We start from the raw sequence: 17570 nt of genomic DNA on the forward strand, positions 1-17570 counted from the left end.
TTGCCTTAAATAAATGCATTGCCTATCTGCTTAAACTGCATGGGATTTGCAAAAAAAATGTATACGGGGAGTGTATAGTGTTACCTGTCCATTTAAATGATAATGTCCATTTAAAATGATAATGAGATCTGTTTCTTCTTTTTAGGGAAAATAGTATATTGCTTGATGGCAATGATAGAAAATCTTCAGAGGCATTTCTGGTAAGAAAGATTTCATTTATATACAGATACACAGCATCTTATAAGAAATATAAATGTGAAGTAACATAATAAATTTAGTTTTTAACATCTTATGGTGGCTGCAAGGCTTGCAAGACCCCTGTTAAAGAGCTCATCATGTCACTTGACAGAAGCTTAGTGCAGCACAGCAAGTTTATGCTTACTCATCTGATGTAAGAAATGTTTTGGAGTGTAAATAATTGACTGCCGCTGGGGTGTGTGTCTATATTCGTCACTCCTTGACTTTGGAAAGATTTCTTTTTTCATTGAAATTTCTAGAAGTGCTGGATCTGATTAAGTACCTGACTTCCAGCTGCTAAGTAATAATAAAATTGTTCTGTTCTTTAAATACAGGATTCAAGTAGCAAGACTTGTGATCTGAATGCAAACCCTGATTCCGAGGTGCTGGGGGATGGCAGCGATCATGGTCCCGAGGAAGCTCCGGCTGTCCAGGTGCCACATCTGGATCTGAAGAATGTGTCTGATGGTGACAAATGGGAAGGTAATTTTCACTCTTTAGCTCACACTATGGTTAGGGAGGAGTGATAAATAAAACTATTTGCAAAGTAAAAGCAGGAGACAACAGCATGTTCCTGTACACATGGTAAGATCAACCAGGTCATGACATAGGTCTCATCTTGTTTCAGAACCATCTGCAACTTAATTAAGTGCCTTAAAAAAATAAGAGAAAACTAAAGAAAGAAAGCAAAAAGTCTAAATTTCATTCTAGGTGACATGTTTTGTTTTTGTTTTTTATTGTTTTAAAAGTTCATGACCCTGAGTCTCTCATCCAAGTCTTTAAAAACACTTTGTCTAATTATATAATCTAGTTTAAATTATCTTTGTGTCCTGTTTGTCTTTGTTTTATTAAGTGTAAACTATTGAATTGGCTGAATTTGACTTAAAATCACTAACCTGCCAAACACAGCAGTTCATATTTCAATTTTTCAGAAAAATCTGTCAGTTGTTTTGGTTTCCATGTCATTGGACAACTCGAAGCAGCTCTGAATTTTCAAATAAAGGCTGAAGTTGCAGATGGATTTTTTTTTTTTGTGCCCCTTCTCCTTCTATGGTTTGCATTTTAGGAGAAGAAAAATACTTGTAACAATTTTCTCTCAGACAGGATTCCCTATGTTTGTGACCTTATTCTTTACTGCCTTCCAGGCTTAGCAATCCATTGAGCTTGTGACTTGACTGAATTTTATTGCTTAAATGTTTGGTTAAACTGTTAAAACTTTTGTTTTACTTAAAACAACCATAAGTCCTTTGTAACCAGAGCAAAACACTCTTGTCAGTACTGTCTTTTCAAAATACTTCTCTTTTTGTCTTCCTTATATCGTGTTTCCTCTGCCTGGTGTTGGAGTCATCACACCTTAAAAAATGCAAATGATCTAAGCTGCTAAACCACTGTGAGCTGTCACTGACAGTGCTGTGGCCACAGGCCACTTGTTTCTGGTTTGGAAAACTTGCAATACAACTTGATAGACAGTGCAGGTTAACTGTGCAGGGACAGGGTTTTAACTTTCAGCAGGCATTTCCAGTGACAGCTGCTCCTTGAGATGCCTTTAAGTGTCACAGTGAAACCTTAGCCAGACACTGGTAGCAAGGAATCACTGCACTTAACTTGTGGTTGCAGTGTTGGAAGTATTAAAATGAGGGAAGTAAAGCTGGAATGTGTGTTCTGTAACAGTGCAGCTTCCAGCTGTCAGCACATACAGCTTTGTCCTGAAGCTCAAGTGGTGAGAACTGATTGTTACTGCTGTTGAGTGTCTTGGAAATTAATTGCCTTCAGGAGTCCAGACTTCCCTTTTAACCCTTTTGCAAATAATGAGGTTTGCAACTTGTGATTGGCTTCATTTGTTTTGTACAACATTTGCTGGTTGGTGCTCTTGAGCCCTAGCAAGCTGCACATTCAGACTATGTCATGGCACAGAGAAGTCAAATTGCAGGCACCTGAAGACACTGAGTCCAGGTTTCCATTCTTGTTGCCCAAGTTAAGAACTGAAGCTAAAACATAAAAATCCTGCTTATGTTTTCAGTGTTTTATTTAGTTTAATTGCTTACTTGCACATTACATTTTGTTACATCCTCTATTTGTGTTAAGATGACTTAATATGTATTCTCAGAAGGTTTGTGGCATCCATTTTCATTATTTCCTTAAATCTGCTCATGAAGTTGCTTTTGGTTTTACTTCCCCAAATAGCTTTATGACCCTTGTTTTGAAAATAAAGCAGTGTATCTTTTTATAAATTTATATTATTACTTCTTGGTATTAAATCATGTTCTTTGCAAGAGGTCTTAATTTCACTGTGAAGTATTTGAATGTTGACTGTACTTCAGTCCTGTTTAGGATGGTTATTAGGAACTCAGCCTTCCAAGGCACTGCAAGTCCTTGTGGCATTCCACTGAAGTAGAGTGACTTTGTTAAGAAATCTGCACTAGTCCAAATTCAGTTACAAGATTTGGGTTATTAAAGCCAATCTAATAGAAAACTCAAAGGCCTGTATGCAGCAGAGTTCTTGAAAATCAACATCAAATGCTTGCTGGTCAAAGGTGAAAATGCAGATGGTTGATTTATGTTTCTGAGTATTTTTTCTGCATTTGCCCTGCTTTTTGGAAATCACCACCATCTCTATTATTTACAAGCTCTGAGCAAAAACATTAGAGCTTGCCTTTGTTCATGTGAGGATGCATGAGTCTCTTTTTAAACTGCAATAAGTCTTTACTATTCCTCTACCAGTTCTTTGTAAACCTTTCCAGTAAAAAGTTCAGATTGGCTGAGGACTGAGCATCCTTACCTGCCATGGGAATTGCTTGGAAGCTGAGAGTGCTCAGGGCCTGGTCCAAAAAATGGGATGTTTTTCCCTGGTACTGTATCTTCCTGCTTTACATGTTATGTATAGTTTGTTCTGACTGTGCTGTGTGTTCACTTTAGTATTTTTGCCATTCTTTTTCATTTTATTAGCGCCATGCCCTATCACTTTCCCCCTCATTGATTTCAAAACAATGCATCTGCAGAGAGAAGGGGAGGGTAAGTATGGTTCGCCATACGTTCAGTTATCTGCCTTTTGATAGTTGATGGTTTGCTTTCTAACTAACCCTTCACCTGCTGTCCCTTATATCTTGGGAATATTCTGATCTGCAGCTTTTTTGTTGATTCAAAAAGGTCCCCTTCTTGTATCTTGTACTGTGCAAACAGGCAAGATCACAGCTGAAAAACAACAAAAAAATTCCCAATCGTACTTAGTAAATGTGCAGTGGAAAGCAGGTACAAGGGTTATTTTTTTTAAGATTACTTTGTGGGTTTTATTGTTGTTCTGCACACTTTGAACCCAGTTTTCAAATTTCTGATTTGAACTAGCAAAAAGAACAGGCAAGTCTGAAAGGAGAAGGGGGGGTGGGATTTTAAATTGAAGTAATTGAAAGGCTGTATCAGCTTTTTTTTTTTAGACAGCAAGAAAACCATGTTAAATATAAGGAATGTTAGCAAGGAGCTTTTCATGGGGATTTGAAAGAATTAATTGTTTTGGAATCTCCCTCCTAAAAAATCACCTTCCACAAATTAAGAAATCTCTTTTTCTCAGTGGTGTCGAGGTAGATTTTATCATAAAACCCAAAAACATTCCTTAAAAAAAAGACTTAAGGAAATGGGCATTGTCCCTAAAGAGATACTGTCAAACTTACCTTCTTCAAAGCCAAGAGGACCAACTTTCAAAGTACATGTGTAGCGTATGAAAATGAATTTCCACAGCAAAAATACTGCAATGGACAATAAACATATTCTTACTTTATATTTCTGATACATAAATAAGGCTCTGTTACACTGTTGAACTGCTCAGAAATGCATACTCCCAAGATACACTTTGAAAAAGGGATCCTAGTGTGCATACTTCATTTCAGTACCTTTTTCTTTCAGTTATATGACAGAATTTGTAGCTTTCTGATGCATTTCACTGTTTTTATTCACTTTGTGTATGACACCACATCCTCTAGAGCATACAAGACTAAGCATTGGGTTCGCATTTTTGTTTCGACTCTTGTTGATAGTTCTGGTAACAGAAAAATACCATTTTCTGTCTTTTTTTTATCTTCTAGATCCATTTCCTGCTTTCAAGTCTTGGCAGGAGGACAGTGAATCTGGAGAAGCTCAGCTTTCCCCACAGGCTGGGAGGATGACTAATCATCCATTGGAAGAGGACTGTCATCCCATATTGTCACATCGCAGTTTGGATTTTGGGCAAAGCCAGCGTTTCTTACATGATCCAGAAACGTTGGACTCTTCATCCAAAGCACTTTCTTTTGTTAGGTGTGTATTTTAATGCAGTCTGGTGGGCAGGATGTGTTATGGCAGGATGAAAATACAGCTGTTTGAGATTGCTGTGGGTTTTCATGATCTGAATGAACTGAAGACCAAGGTCAAACATGGCATTGTGTGGCCCTTTGACTGCTCTGCCTGCCCAGGAACTGCTGGAGTGAGTTAGAGCAGAGGTTCAGCTGGGGTGGGATCGTGTCTGTCCAAGTGGCCTTTGACAGATGCTGAGGGAAAGAGGATAAAAATAGGACAAGATTGCAGAGCTTTCCCTGGCATTTGATCATTGCTTTGGACAAATGGCATTTCCTGGGCTGAAAGTAGTATTTATATCCTTTGTTTACCAGGCTTTGCTAGACTCTGCTCTGATTTTATGTAAGATCTGGCTTTTTGGTTTTTTCTTGTATTTTGTTAACCTAGTTTATTAAAGTAGAGTTGTCACTAAAGAAGCTGCAGGTTATTTGTATGAACTGGGCAGTGTGACTCTCCAAAACTGTAAATAACCCGTGACCTGTACTGTCTGCTCCTATTACTGGGGAAGGGAAGTTAAGAAGAATTTTCATGCTTGTTAGGGAAGAAATAATCTCATAAAAATGAGAAAACTAGAAACTGTAAGCTTGTTCCAATCTCCTGTTTCAGGCTATCTGTCTGGCAGATTTACTGGTGCAAAAAGATCCTTGTGTAAGTTTTCTCCAATTAGCTACAGAAAATATTTAACAAGTACTGTTAAAATTAGGTAGAAGACTGACCTGCAGAAAAGTGCTGATGATAATAGCTGTTCTCATTCTGAAACTAATAAGGATCTGCTCCAGTAGATTATTAGATTAGTATTGCTATTATCTTGAACTACATAGATTTCCCTGGCTGTGTTGAGGGATGTTTCAGGCACTTTGTATAATAAGTGTTCTGGAAAATGCTCATGTCAGTCTTGAAGCAAAAAATGCTTTGCAAGAGCAGCAAATGTCAAGGAGCTGTGTGAAAGATGATATAAAACCAAAACCACATATTTTAGAAGTCTGTTACTAAAATCTAAGAAATTTATTAGTAAGACTGACAAATTATGTGGATACTTTTTGGCTTAATTATCTCTTAACTTGCCTGAGACAGTTGAGTGAAGCTGTTTAATTACCAAAGATTGTTCAGTGGTATTTTCTAGCCTGGGCTTTATTCTGTGCACAGTACTTGAAGAACAGCTGAGTATATAGTAACTTAGGTAAACAGCCTGGGCACCAGGAAATTGGCAATTAATGGTGCATTACTTGAATTTCAAATACAGTTTTTCTGTTGTGGGTATTGCTCCTGTTAGAGAGATAAAAATAACATCACATCTTGAAGGCAGCAGCTCAAAGCAGTTTGAGTAAATAGCTCTGAAAGCTTGAAATTAATGGATTATGAACTGGAGAAAAAATGAAATTATTAATCTCTGACTTGAATATCCATCTTGTTTGCACTCATTTAATTATCTAAATGAGATTTTAATAATGTTTTTAAACAGAACACGAAGAGCATCCTTTAGCTCAAAAGATGACAAAAGGGAAGACAAGACACCTTATCAGCTTGTCAAGAAATTACAGAAAAAAATAAAGCAATTTGAGGAACAGTTTGAAAAAGAGAAAAACAGTAAGGTAGGTTAGCACTTCCATCTTTACTCAGGATAAAGGACTGCATGGGAGGGCTGAGTGACTCATTGTTGAATAATTGTGTTCACAAATGAGAATTTTGTTACACACTGCTGTCTGCAAAAGGGAGCTGAGCAACAGCAGTATTAGAAAATTTGCCAGAATGCCAGAGCCAAAGGAGGACAGTGACAGTTCTGCTGAGAGACTGAGGCCATTTCAGATGTGTGGAAAAGCAGAAGTGTCTTACCACTCTCTGGTTCAGCTGCTGAAGTTGTTTCAATTTTATTTTCACGAGTGTTGTCCTTATGTTGGCACTGAGATTTGGAACTGATACTCAGTGGCATTCCTGTAGCTGTTCACATTCACCATCACAAATATTACCAAATATTTAAAGAAGTACATATAAACAAGATTTAGTGTGCTTGTTTTAATATGTAGTTTATTTGTATTTTTACAGCCCTCCTATAGTGATATTGCAGCCAATCCAAAAGTTTTAAAATGGATGACTGAACTTACCAAACTGAGAAAGCAAATAAAAGGTAAGAGATTGCTACAGTTTCTTGTTCTCTACCAACACAAATTATCTTTATGACTGAAATGGCTAAGTCAATAGGTAAAATTCCACAGCACACAAAAATGTTTCATTTCTACATTCTGCACTATTCAAAAATCAAATTATTCTTATGGCTTTAGTTCTTTAGGAGAGAAACTTTCCCTATGCAAATTGCTATGTTCCTGTACTTGCAGTTAAATAAACTGTGTTATTTCTTTTAAACCTTTGGATTGAGCATTTTTTCCCATTTCAGATGCAAAGCAGAGGAGCTCAGAGGGAGAATTCATACCTCAAACACGCCCACGAAGTAACACTCTTCCAAAAAGCTTTGGTTCCTCTCTTGACCAAGAGGATGAAGAAAATGAAGATGAGATGCGGGTTGTGCAGAAAGAGAAGAAGCCCACCAAGGAGGCTACGCTTGAACTCATTTTGAAAAGATTAAAGGAAAAACGAGTTGAGAGATGTTTACCAGAAGATATAAAGGTAAGCATAAGGTTTTGGATAGGCTCTCTGTAAGAGAATAAGGGGGAAATAGAGCACTTGAGATACCACTTGATCAACATGATGATGCCTCTGGCTAGCAGCTCTTTACCAGGCCATCATGTTTCAGACTCAGTGGGGAAATTATCAACATGAGCCACATCCTCCTTGCTCTGTATTAAAATATTTACAAGTGTGTTCTGACAATATTAACAGCTTTAACTGGAGGAAGGTGGGTTGTATGATGTTAGCTAAGATAAGTTTGGCTTAGGCATCTGGATAGCAAATAAAAGTGACTTGTGTTTGATTAAATGCTAATTATTCTTGATAGAAAATGACAAAGGACCATTTGGTAGAAGAGAAGACATCTCTCCAGAAGAGCCTCCTGTATTATGAAAGCCAACACGGCCGGCCGGTAATGCTTGGCTTTATTTCCAGCTCTGCCTTTGTGTGCATAGAGGCAGTAACCCTGGAGCCATAGTAAGACCAGAACTTAATGCTGGTGTGGGGGGTTCTTCTTTTACCTTCTCCAAAACACAAAGGTATCTATTGGCCTCTATGTTGCCATCTGAGGAACTTGCTGCATTGACTTCTAAAAAAAGGAAAAAGTATGTATTATTAGGCCCCTTTTCAGAAATCAGCAGGTTATTGGAGTGTGCAAAGTGATGGGTGTCATTTGGTGCCTTGTATGTCTGTGAGGCAAAGAGATGTCTTAAAAATAAACAAGATTATTGAATTTCCTCAGAAAAGACCGGAAATGTTATTCTGGATTTCACAGAAACAGAAATGAAAGGACAGTTCCCACCCCCTTCTCTAGTTTCATCTTTTTCTTTTTTCCCTTTCATTTCTGTAGAGCCATCATCATTGCCAGGCACACATCTTTTCCCCCAGTTCTTGGTCCCTTTTTTGCCTTTTTTCCATGGATATTTAAATACAGGGTTTGCCTGTGCAGAAGCTCCCCTGATTTTTAGGAATCATTTAAATATTTTCCCTGAAAAATACAGGGTATTAAAGTGAGAAAGAATGAAAAAGCACCCACTTATTCCCTTTTATGTGATAAATCCCCTTTCATACACACAGTGTGAGGCAGTTTTATGTTCCTAGTTGCAACGTTGGTAGCCTGGCAGGAGAAGCACACAGCTTTGTGTTTGCTTGTCTGTGATGGAGTGACCGGTATAATTAATTCTGTGGTTTCTCTGCCTCTAGGTTACTAGAGAAGAAAGACATATTGTGAAGCCACTTTATGACAGATACAGACTTGTAAAACAAATGTTAACTAGAGCAAGCATTACTCCTATTCTTGTGAGTAAAACAAATGCTATTTCTATTTATTTTCCCACTTTTGAACTGCGAGGCTGCCTTTAGAAGAGCTAGTAACACTGTCCTGTGAAACATCTGTCTTGTGGAAGATATGAGATACTGTAATTGTACTTGAGGCATTTGATTGATTTATTGCTGAGAACAGAGCCGTTCCAAGCTGTCTGTGACCTTGATGGCTGTTGGGAATTAAATGGTTCTCTGTGCAAGTAAGTGAGCTGTGCTAACTTGCTATAGCTGAGATGTTCCCAAGTGCTTGTGCTAGGTATGGACCCACAGCACATACTGTACTTTTAGTCCTCCCCAGAATAGTAACACCAGTTGCAGTGCAGGTTGCTGTCAGCAGAGGCTTGAGTGACAGGTTTGCCATCAGAACAATTTCATTCCTTCATGCTTCCCCAGAGACAGACATTACCAGCACCTGCAGCATCTGTACAACATCCATGCTTTTTCATTGTGTTTTCACTTCATTTCCTTCTGAATTTTCTATCCTCACTCTGTGGTCTTCTAAGAGATGAGGAAGAAAAGTTTTCATACTGTGCAAGGAAATTGATGTAACCTTGTTTATAGTACCTATAAAGCAGCTGGGGCATGACAGCCAGCTGGTTTTGTTCTGCATGAGCCATAATCCAAGCCTTGCATACTGACCCAGACTTGCAAAATACCTGTTTGGATGTTGGCTGCTGACCCTTTTGGAAGGAAGGGACTGCATAGCTGACGTGAGATAATCTCTTTGCATACAGACAGTTCTTCCCAGACACAGGTAGCTGGGCTTACTCAGCAGGAACATAATCTGCTGTTTACATTGTCACTGACAGTTCTGAGCTCTCCCCTCTAAGCTGGAGTACACGGAGATAAAGGGACCAGGTCAAGATTCTGCCTTTCTTGCACGTACATTGTTTCTGGTGGCTCCTTTTAAAGAAAAACATGATTTGCATCGCAGTCAAGTTTAAGGGCTTTTCTCTCAGAATATCTTTCTGAACTCCATAAACACAGGTTGCTCTTAGGCATGATGTGTTTCTCTGTGAGTCACAGCTTTTTGCGAGTGCCCTTGACTGATTGAGCTCTATCCCATCTCTCCCCTCAGAATTCTGACTCTTCAGCTGAGATGGGTTTTACATTCTGGGTAGCCTTATGACTGTACCATAGCCATTCTGGTCTTTTGGCTGTGAAATAGAGATGGGTGATAGCCCACCAGAAGGATTTTAAATTCAGGAGAGATGTCAGGAACATGATTCCTGCTCTGTGCTGTAGGCAGCACCTGTAAAATCTCTTTCACAGGTCTTTGTTTTAGAAACCTCTAAGAGATATGAGAAGCTCTCTCTTATTGCCAACTATTGTTCAGTGATGGCTTCTAAGTAGTCTATAGTCAGTGCCAGATATTTAAGAATGGATTTTTAGGTTTGTATGACAGTTGATTCCATGAGATCTCTTACTGTATCCTGGTACACCAATGGCATGCACTGAAGCCTGTATGGAAATGTGCAGAGAAGCAGGAGACTGTTTACCTTTCATGAGCTAAAGTTTTTGACAGGTCATTGTCTGTGTGGCTTTTGTGTTTCACATTTTCCTGTCCAGAGACCATCTGTTGGAGTTGCTTCTGCTGTCTGGGGATAAGGCATGAGCAGGACATTATGGCAGGTGTGCAGCAGGCACCTGGGCAGCACAGGGACACCTGCTTTAGGCTGGAGTTCAGAGGATTTGACTCTGAGGTGGCAACACATAGCTCTGATTTCACACTGGTCTGGAAAAGGAACCAGGCAGGATTATTCCCAATTGATGCCTGGCAGGAGATAACCAGCTCTGGCCTCTGTAACTGTGCTTTGGTTTGGGAAGAACAAAAATAAGTACAAAATTCAGAGGTGTCATTGCACTTTATAAATCTTCTACAAAACATGGAGAGGGCAAATGTTTTTTATTTTAAGTCTGAAAATCAATATTTTAAAGTAAATTATAAGCTACAGCAATTATTTCTGTGTCAAGGATACCTTGGATACCTAAGTTTTTGGGTTGTATGGCTATTTTATTTGTGCTCTGTATGTTCTCTGTCTTTTATTCAACTCAGAGAGGAAATATTGGGTGACTTCAATGTAATTCTGACTTCAAACAGCACTCGATGTCTTACGGTACATTTGAAACAAATTTCCATTTTTTTCAGGGATCACCATCAACCAAGAGGCGGGGGCAGATGTTACAGCCCATTATTGAAGGTGAAACTGCCCATTTTTTTGAAGAAATTAAGGTAGGTGAAGTGCATTTAAAAAAAATACTTCCCAGCACTTGTAATAGGGAACTGAAATACATCATATTTGATTTGAATTTCTGTTTTCACTTTCAGGAGGAAGAGGAGGAAAGTGATGGTTTGTGTACAGACCTGAATGAAATCTTAAAAACTGCTGCCCAAACACAGCCTGTTCTAAGCCCAGTTGAAAACTCTGAGTCTGATATTGAAGATGGTCAAGAGAAACTCACCCGGGACCTGAGGCTCTCCAGCACCCGAGCTGCTTCTATGTATGGACAATTAAGTGGATAATTTAATTACAGTAGTTGTAATTATTGTAGTTAGAGTCATGATACTAAATCTATGATGTTGGGTGAAAGGGAGTGACATGTTCAGCACTTCTCAGGAAATGTTTGGATTGAATGAGTGTTCTTTGCTCTGACATGTCTGACTAAGATCTTTTTGTACTCAGTGAATTATTTAGTATCTTCTAAACCTTCTTCAGCCTTACTTGAGTTGTGTAGACAGCAGAAAATTTATACCCCTTTATTAACTGCTAGTTTGTTCTCAATATTTCACTTTCAAACTGACAGCATGTTCCTCATGAGCCAGACAAATAAATTATTAGTGGAGGTAGCTCAGTTGTTTCTGAGGAATTTAAATTCTATTGTACGGCAAACATATTTTTCTTTCACTTGAAATTTTTAGGCCTGAATTATTGGAGCAACTGTGGAAAGCCAGAGCTGAGAAAAAGAAGCTACGTAAGACATTACGAGAATTTGAAGAGGAGTTTTATCAGCAGAATGGAAGGTTTGTTCAGCACTTACCAGATGCTGGGCTGCAGCCTCATTATGTAGCCAAGTGCATTTTCTAACTTTGAATGTTGTCAGCTGGAATCTGTTCTGTTTTGATCTGCTGTGGATAATCTCCTGAGGGAGAAAACTTGATGTTCTTTTAAGAGTTCCATTTTTTAAAAATAGCGTTTAAAAAGACCTACTAGAAAGTATGATTTTTTTTTAATTTTAAAAATCCCATATTATGTTCTTTAACATAGGGCAGGGAAATTTGCCCATTTGCCTCTTGTTCCAGTAGGTCAGTTCTGGCAGTGGATATTTGCTTTACCAGAAAAGGTTTTTATAATATTTATTCTCCATATGGTTTAGTTCTTTTAGGTTTCTTATTTGAATTTGTTTTGTCATGAATAGTCATGCTCCTAAGAGGTCACTTTCTGGACTGGCAAATGCTGTCACTTGTCTGTGCCTTCTCCTGAACTACAAACTCCTGGAGCACTGGTCACACAAATTCCAGTAATGTGGCTTCATCATGCACTTACTGAATTTGGAACAAAACTCCTTTTGACTTCAATGGCAAATAATTATGTTAATCATATTAATTGATTATTTATTATAGTCCAGTAAGAATAATGCTCTGCTGCCAATTTGTGGGTCAATCTACTTACAGTAGAAAACATAGATTGACTTAAATGTGTCTTTTTCTGTAGTGTTTGTCCACTGTCTTCATATCCTGTTTGTAAAATTCCCAGGAGAGCTTAGGGCAATGATTATTACCCACTGCTGGAGCAGTTGTGCTGAATAAATTCTGCTGGATTTTTAATTCAGTTTTTTAGGTGATGGCAGTTTTAACTACAATAAACTAAAATACGTCATGGCTGTTACTGGTGAACAAGCTGCCAATAATATTTTCATCTGCCCTAAAATAATCCCGTAGGTGCTTCTGTGATTGGCTTGCTGCAGGATGGAGGATTTGGTTGAAATTTTGATGTTTTTCTTTTTACAGGAATGTACAGAAAGAAGACCGGGTCCCCATGCTGGATGAGTACAGGGAGTACAAGAAAATCAAAGCCAAACTGAGGCTGTTAGAAGTCCTTATCAGCAAACAAGATTCTTCAAAATCAATTTAAATTATGTTCCTCCAACCTGTTGAGTAACATGCTGTTTCCATATACTACCCCTGTACTTATTGGGTGCTTGTGTTCATGTGTCATGCACTGTTGAAAGAATCCAGTTTGTGCACTTTACTGTGGTGCCACTAGGACATGTGTGAAGGGTAAGCAGGTCCTGTCTAGAGAGCAAATAAGGTTTCTGAGTTTGAGACTGCTCTATCCAACTTTAGCAAACACAGTTTCCATCGAAGTTTTGTATTCCAGATGCATCCATCCTGTTCCAAAACAACCATAGTTTTTTTTGTCTTTAGCATTCAAGAACTTTGAGACTTTTGTTGTTACTAACCTTTTGCATTGTTGAAGAAATTATTAATATTGTAATGCTACACCGAACTATTCCTCTTGCCTAAAAAATCAGCAAATTAAGGGTACAGCTCTTAATTCTTGGAACACTTAAACAGACTGTAATTCCTTTCAAAGGACTGCTGTGGAACAACTTTGGTTTTTTGGTATTCTAAATTGCACCTGTACACAGTAATAATTAACGTCTATGGATTTTGCTCATTAATGGTCACGTTTCCTCCTTGATAAAGGTGACAGTGGACAAACCAGAAAGTGACCTTTTCTTAGTGGCTTTTAAACCTTGGAAAACTGAAAAGTTCAATCACATGCTGCCTACAGGACTCATGTCATTGTTGTTCATTTGATCCCTTTTTCGGTTGTTGTTTATCAGCCAGTGGTGACGTAGTGTTTGGGCTGAATTGGATACGGCATCTCCGCTTTCGGAAGATTTGAGGAGCACAGTGAACACTGTGGTGTTTGGGAAATCTGCTGGTGCTCAGACTTGTGTGGCTCCACAGAAAGGAGCTGGCTTAGGACAGTTAAAATCCCACTGTTCCTGAAATGAGTATGGTGTCAAGGGCTAAAATCAGTGTAGTTAACACGCACCACAGGGAGAACCGTCGGTTTGGAGTGGGAAGATTACTGCTGTTTATCACGGTTTTGTTTTACAGTTGGAGAATAAAAATACATTATCTAATCCTTACGATGTAAGCAAAACAGTTTATGGGCCTTGCATGATTTAGCTTCAGAGTTGAATCTAAATAATGTTTTGAGTATCACATCTGCTGTGCTGAATGATGATTTAGGGACTAGCTTTGCTCTGCAGCAGCCATCCGCAGCTGTTTCTGATCTGGCAAAATCAAATTGTTAATTTCAGCTGGTGCTTTCTCAGTTGTTTTATTTTTTTTAATTTCAGTGTATCAGTTTGATTGTGGCCATGTTTTGCATGCACCTACTCTCACTGCATGTTTTTATGACTGGCTAATGTCAACATAGCAATGATTCACTCTGCTTTATGAAAGACCAAAAATGAACTTTCTCACGATGTAAGAAATGGCTCGCACGTAACTTCAGACTTGCTGTTCTGTCATGAAGCATATGAAATAGGTTGCAAGTAGGATTTTTAGTGCTCAGATTTCATTTGTGTACTGTAGAATACTTCTTGGTTTGTTTTACTCTGCTTGTAGGCATGTAATTTTGGAGTTCAGAAAAAAAAAGCACTAAAACTTTTGAGCACTGGTGGTATGCCTTTTTTTCTTCTCTTTTTTTTTTTAACTGCAAAGTGATCTGGGACCTTAGAGAATTATGAGGTTAAAGTAGTCTTTGAGACCATTTACCAATTTTATTCAGTTCCATTGTGCAATGTACACTTCAGTTCCTTTTCTATCAGTCTGCAGACACGGGTGTATCCAAACATTGAAACTAATGTGTACTGTATAGTGTTGTACATGAATGTTTGTGTTTTATATACCACATGCAAAATGTCAATATGCACTATTTAAATGTTTTAAATAATATATTCCTCCTTTATAATGCTTAAATCTATATGATTCCAATATTTTTATAAGTGAGTGAGTGATCAGACTGGTTCCAATTCAGAATTAACAGCTGCTTTGTGTTTGTTATGCAGTGTTTGGCTGTTTATTCAGTATAGTAGATAAGCATGGCAACAGTTATGCTGAGTGTGTTTTGTGCCATCCTTGTTGAGCAATAAATAAATGGTAGAACTAGGCATTTTGTGATATAACAGTTTTACTTTGGTAAAAGCAAAACCTATATATCTATATGGATATATAGATATGGAATATATATAACTTAACCAGATATAATTGCATTGCTATGTCTGGTGCTCATTGTATAGACTTTTATAATAAAAGTACCTTAACCTTTATTGTCTTGTATCTTTGTTTCTCATCGTGCTTTCTCCTCCACTGCTATCTCTTGTAAAGGAGTGCTGAGTCCTTTGCTGCTCCTGTTTGTAGCTGCAGGGTGTTGTGAGGAGGGTCTGAGTTCCACGATGTGCCCTGGTGGTGGCTCGGGTGAAACTGCATCCCCTGGAGCCGTGCTCTGCCCGTGCAGGAGAGGGACCCCGGCGCTCCTGGGCTGGCTGCTTGGATCCTGGTGCCGGCTGGGCTTCAGCTCCTGCTGGGAGTGGCACGGGAGCACTCTGGGAGATGGCTCCTTCCTGCCCAGCAGCAGCAGGGTGGGAGCAGGGAGCTGCCCTGGGACGGTTCACTCACTGCTCTTGGCTGAGCAATCGGTTTGTGTCTGTGTCCAGGAGGATCCCTCATCCCTGGAGTCAGTACTGCAGCAGTTACTGCTCTTTGTGGCCACCAGCACTGCTCTTGCACGCTGCTGTACACACCAGAGGATGCTTTTCCTCTCAAACAGCCTTTCATAGTATGGTGTGAGTTCATAGAAAGTGGTCAAGGTCTTTCAAGCTGACTCCTGTGTTGTATTCTGTGAAAATCCACCTCTCTTCAGCAGGGGCAGAAGAACTCCTGAAGGTGAAGACTCTGCACTGCAGGTAATGGGAACAAGAGACCAGCAGTTGAGGGAGAGGAGATGGAAGGCAGCCTTGGGCATGTTCTTTGGGTTGGGGCAGAATAACCTTCCCTCTGATCACATTGCCTTTCTCTGAAAACAGGGGAAGGAGATTCTTAGGACATTGGCCTGAAGAATGAGCAAGGTTCCTACTGATCTGTTTTACAATCTCCCTTTTTTCCTTAAATCATTATTTATTCAATGAAGCTTGCTGTGATCAGGATGCTAATAAGGAAAAAAAATTCCCTCAAAGATGGTTTAGTGGGAACTGCTGCAAATCGATGTGCATTGAACTAAGATATTAATTAGGAAAATAACTGTGTTGAACACTATTAGTTAAAATGGAGGAGAAGCATGTTTTTCAGGGTGCAAAAAGCTCAGTTATATTAGGAAAATCTATTACTCGAGAACCAATTCTGAGACAATGCAAGTCTAGAGTTTTCCAAGCCTTCCCTCTTCAAACAGATTTGCCTGAGCCCTTGTGTCAGTGCAGGGCACAGAGCTTGCAGGGAAAAGCCAGGCAGGGTGAGGAGAGGGTGTCCTGTGCCCCAGGGGAGGTGGGGGGAGGTTGAGGAGTGCTTGAAAGCTCTTTTGGGAAGTTCTGGGAGAGGAAATGTGTCCAAAGGTTTTGAGGCTCTGTAGGGGAGGGCTGCCAGGAGGAGGAAAGGTTGGAGATGTCAAAGATGCCACACACCTGCTTTTCTGCTGTCAGGCTATTGAGTAATCTGGATAAACAAATCACCAGTGACCTATGTGTTCTGGGACAAGTGTCCTGGGCTGCTGCTGGCAACAGGATCCCTTTGGAGGGGAAGGGAATAGGGGTTTAGTTAGAAAGAGGATGGCTTGGCTTGTCCAGGAGGACAAAGCACAGAATCAGTGACCCCCGGCAGGGCTGCCGTGTGCCCTGTGTTCCCTCATTGGGAAATGACCTGTTGGGCTGGAAATCCCCTTCTGGGAGCCTCTGAGTGCCTCTGCTCCCTTCTCTGTGACCCTGCTGCTCCACACTGGAATTACGCACAGGGAGAGCAGAGCCTGCCTAGCAGCGTGATAATGCAGGACATTGGCTTTAAAATGCAGCTCCTTGTAGGATTTGTCTAAGATTCAGGGCTTTGGGGCTGTGTGTCATGCAGGAGCAGAGCTGTGCAGCAGCAGAATTTGCCTGGGCAGGGACGGGGGTGCCGGCCCCAGCTTTTCCCTGGCACTGTCCGGATGGCGCCTGGACACGTTTTCCCTCTCCTGCAGCTGAGTCCTGGCGATAAACGGACAGCAGAGACTGCCTGGGGTGCACAGCCTTTGGCCTGCCCGGAACGCGTCCCTAGGGCTGCGGGAATAAAGGGGTTGAGGAATACAGAGGATGTTCCCGAATTCCGGCTGCTGCAAGCACGAGGCGAAGCGCCCTCTGGTGCCGGCAGCGGTGAGCTGAGCCAAGGACAGAGATTTGGGGATTTTCCTGAAAGCTTAAATTGATCCTTTTTTCTCTGACGGTAACAGAGAGCTGCGGTAGGAACTGTTGAGAGATTAGCATTAACCTCGGCAGCCGATGCTGAACGGAGCAAGGCTCGGGGAGGGCGGATGCGAGGCAGCAGGTCCGGGATGCTGCCGGGCTCGGGATGTGCCCTGGTCACACAGCCGGGTCTCAGAGCTGCCCGAAACAGGGCACGGGAGTTGATTCAGGCATTGGTGACTCCAGCAGGCAACTGTGACTCCTTTTGTATTCTTCAATTTCCAAAATGCAACCAGCAGTTTCTAAGATTACAGGAAAGAATAAAGCTGCCTTTTCCTCAGCACTGTCTCCATCTCCTCAGAACTGCACCTGGAAGACTCACAGAAAAACCCAGAAGCAGTGGTTATTTATACATTTATTGACAGTCCTGCTCCTCTTGTACAGAAATAGGAAAAAAGAGGGGGGTAGTTGTTTTTAGTTAAACTGTGTGACCAGTCTGTTACCAGCTGAGCTCAGACATTTTGCTGTGCCCTCTTCCCTGAAGCTTTACTAAATCCTTTCCTCCCAGAGGGCAACTCTTGTCAGCCAGTATAAAAGCACTTAAAGTATCTTAAAGTCAG

General features: G+C 40.2%; 1 protein-coding gene across 9 annotated transcripts in view; it reads left to right on the forward strand.

Moving 5' to 3' along the window:
• FAM13B (family with sequence similarity 13 member B) overlaps positions 1-14853 on the forward strand; it is a 44454-nt gene extending 29601 nt beyond the window's left edge. For 6 of the 9 annotated variants that reach the window (XM_064388299.1, XM_064388300.1, XM_064388301.1 and 3 more), the window contains 13 exons: positions 146-200; positions 573-720; positions 3184-3249; positions 4314-4524; positions 6023-6152; positions 6604-6685; positions 6953-7182; positions 7511-7594; positions 8386-8481; positions 10655-10738; positions 10835-11007; positions 11426-11527; positions 12515-14853. In XM_064388299.1, the coding sequence (XP_064244369.1) occupies positions 146-200; positions 573-720; positions 3184-3249; positions 4314-4524; positions 6023-6152; positions 6604-6685; positions 6953-7182; positions 7511-7594; positions 8386-8481; positions 10655-10738; positions 10835-11007; positions 11426-11527; positions 12515-12638 (1585 nt within the window). In that variant the 3' untranslated portion in view covers positions 12639-14853. The remainder of the gene's footprint in view (positions 1-145; positions 201-572; positions 721-3183; positions 3250-4313; positions 4525-6022; positions 6153-6603; positions 6686-6952; positions 7183-7510; positions 7595-8385; positions 8482-10654; positions 10739-10834; positions 11008-11425; positions 11528-12514) is intronic. The other 3 variants (XM_064388304.1, XM_064388307.1, XM_064388305.1) reach the window with 2 other exon arrangements.
• Positions 14854-17570: the final 2717 nt, after the last annotated feature.

The sequence above is a fragment of the Passer domesticus genome, chromosome 13, assembly GCF_036417665.1.
Source record: "Passer domesticus isolate bPasDom1 chromosome 13, bPasDom1.hap1, whole genome shotgun sequence".
In the NCBI taxonomy this organism is placed as follows: Eukaryota; Metazoa; Chordata; class Aves; order Passeriformes; family Passeridae; genus Passer; species Passer domesticus.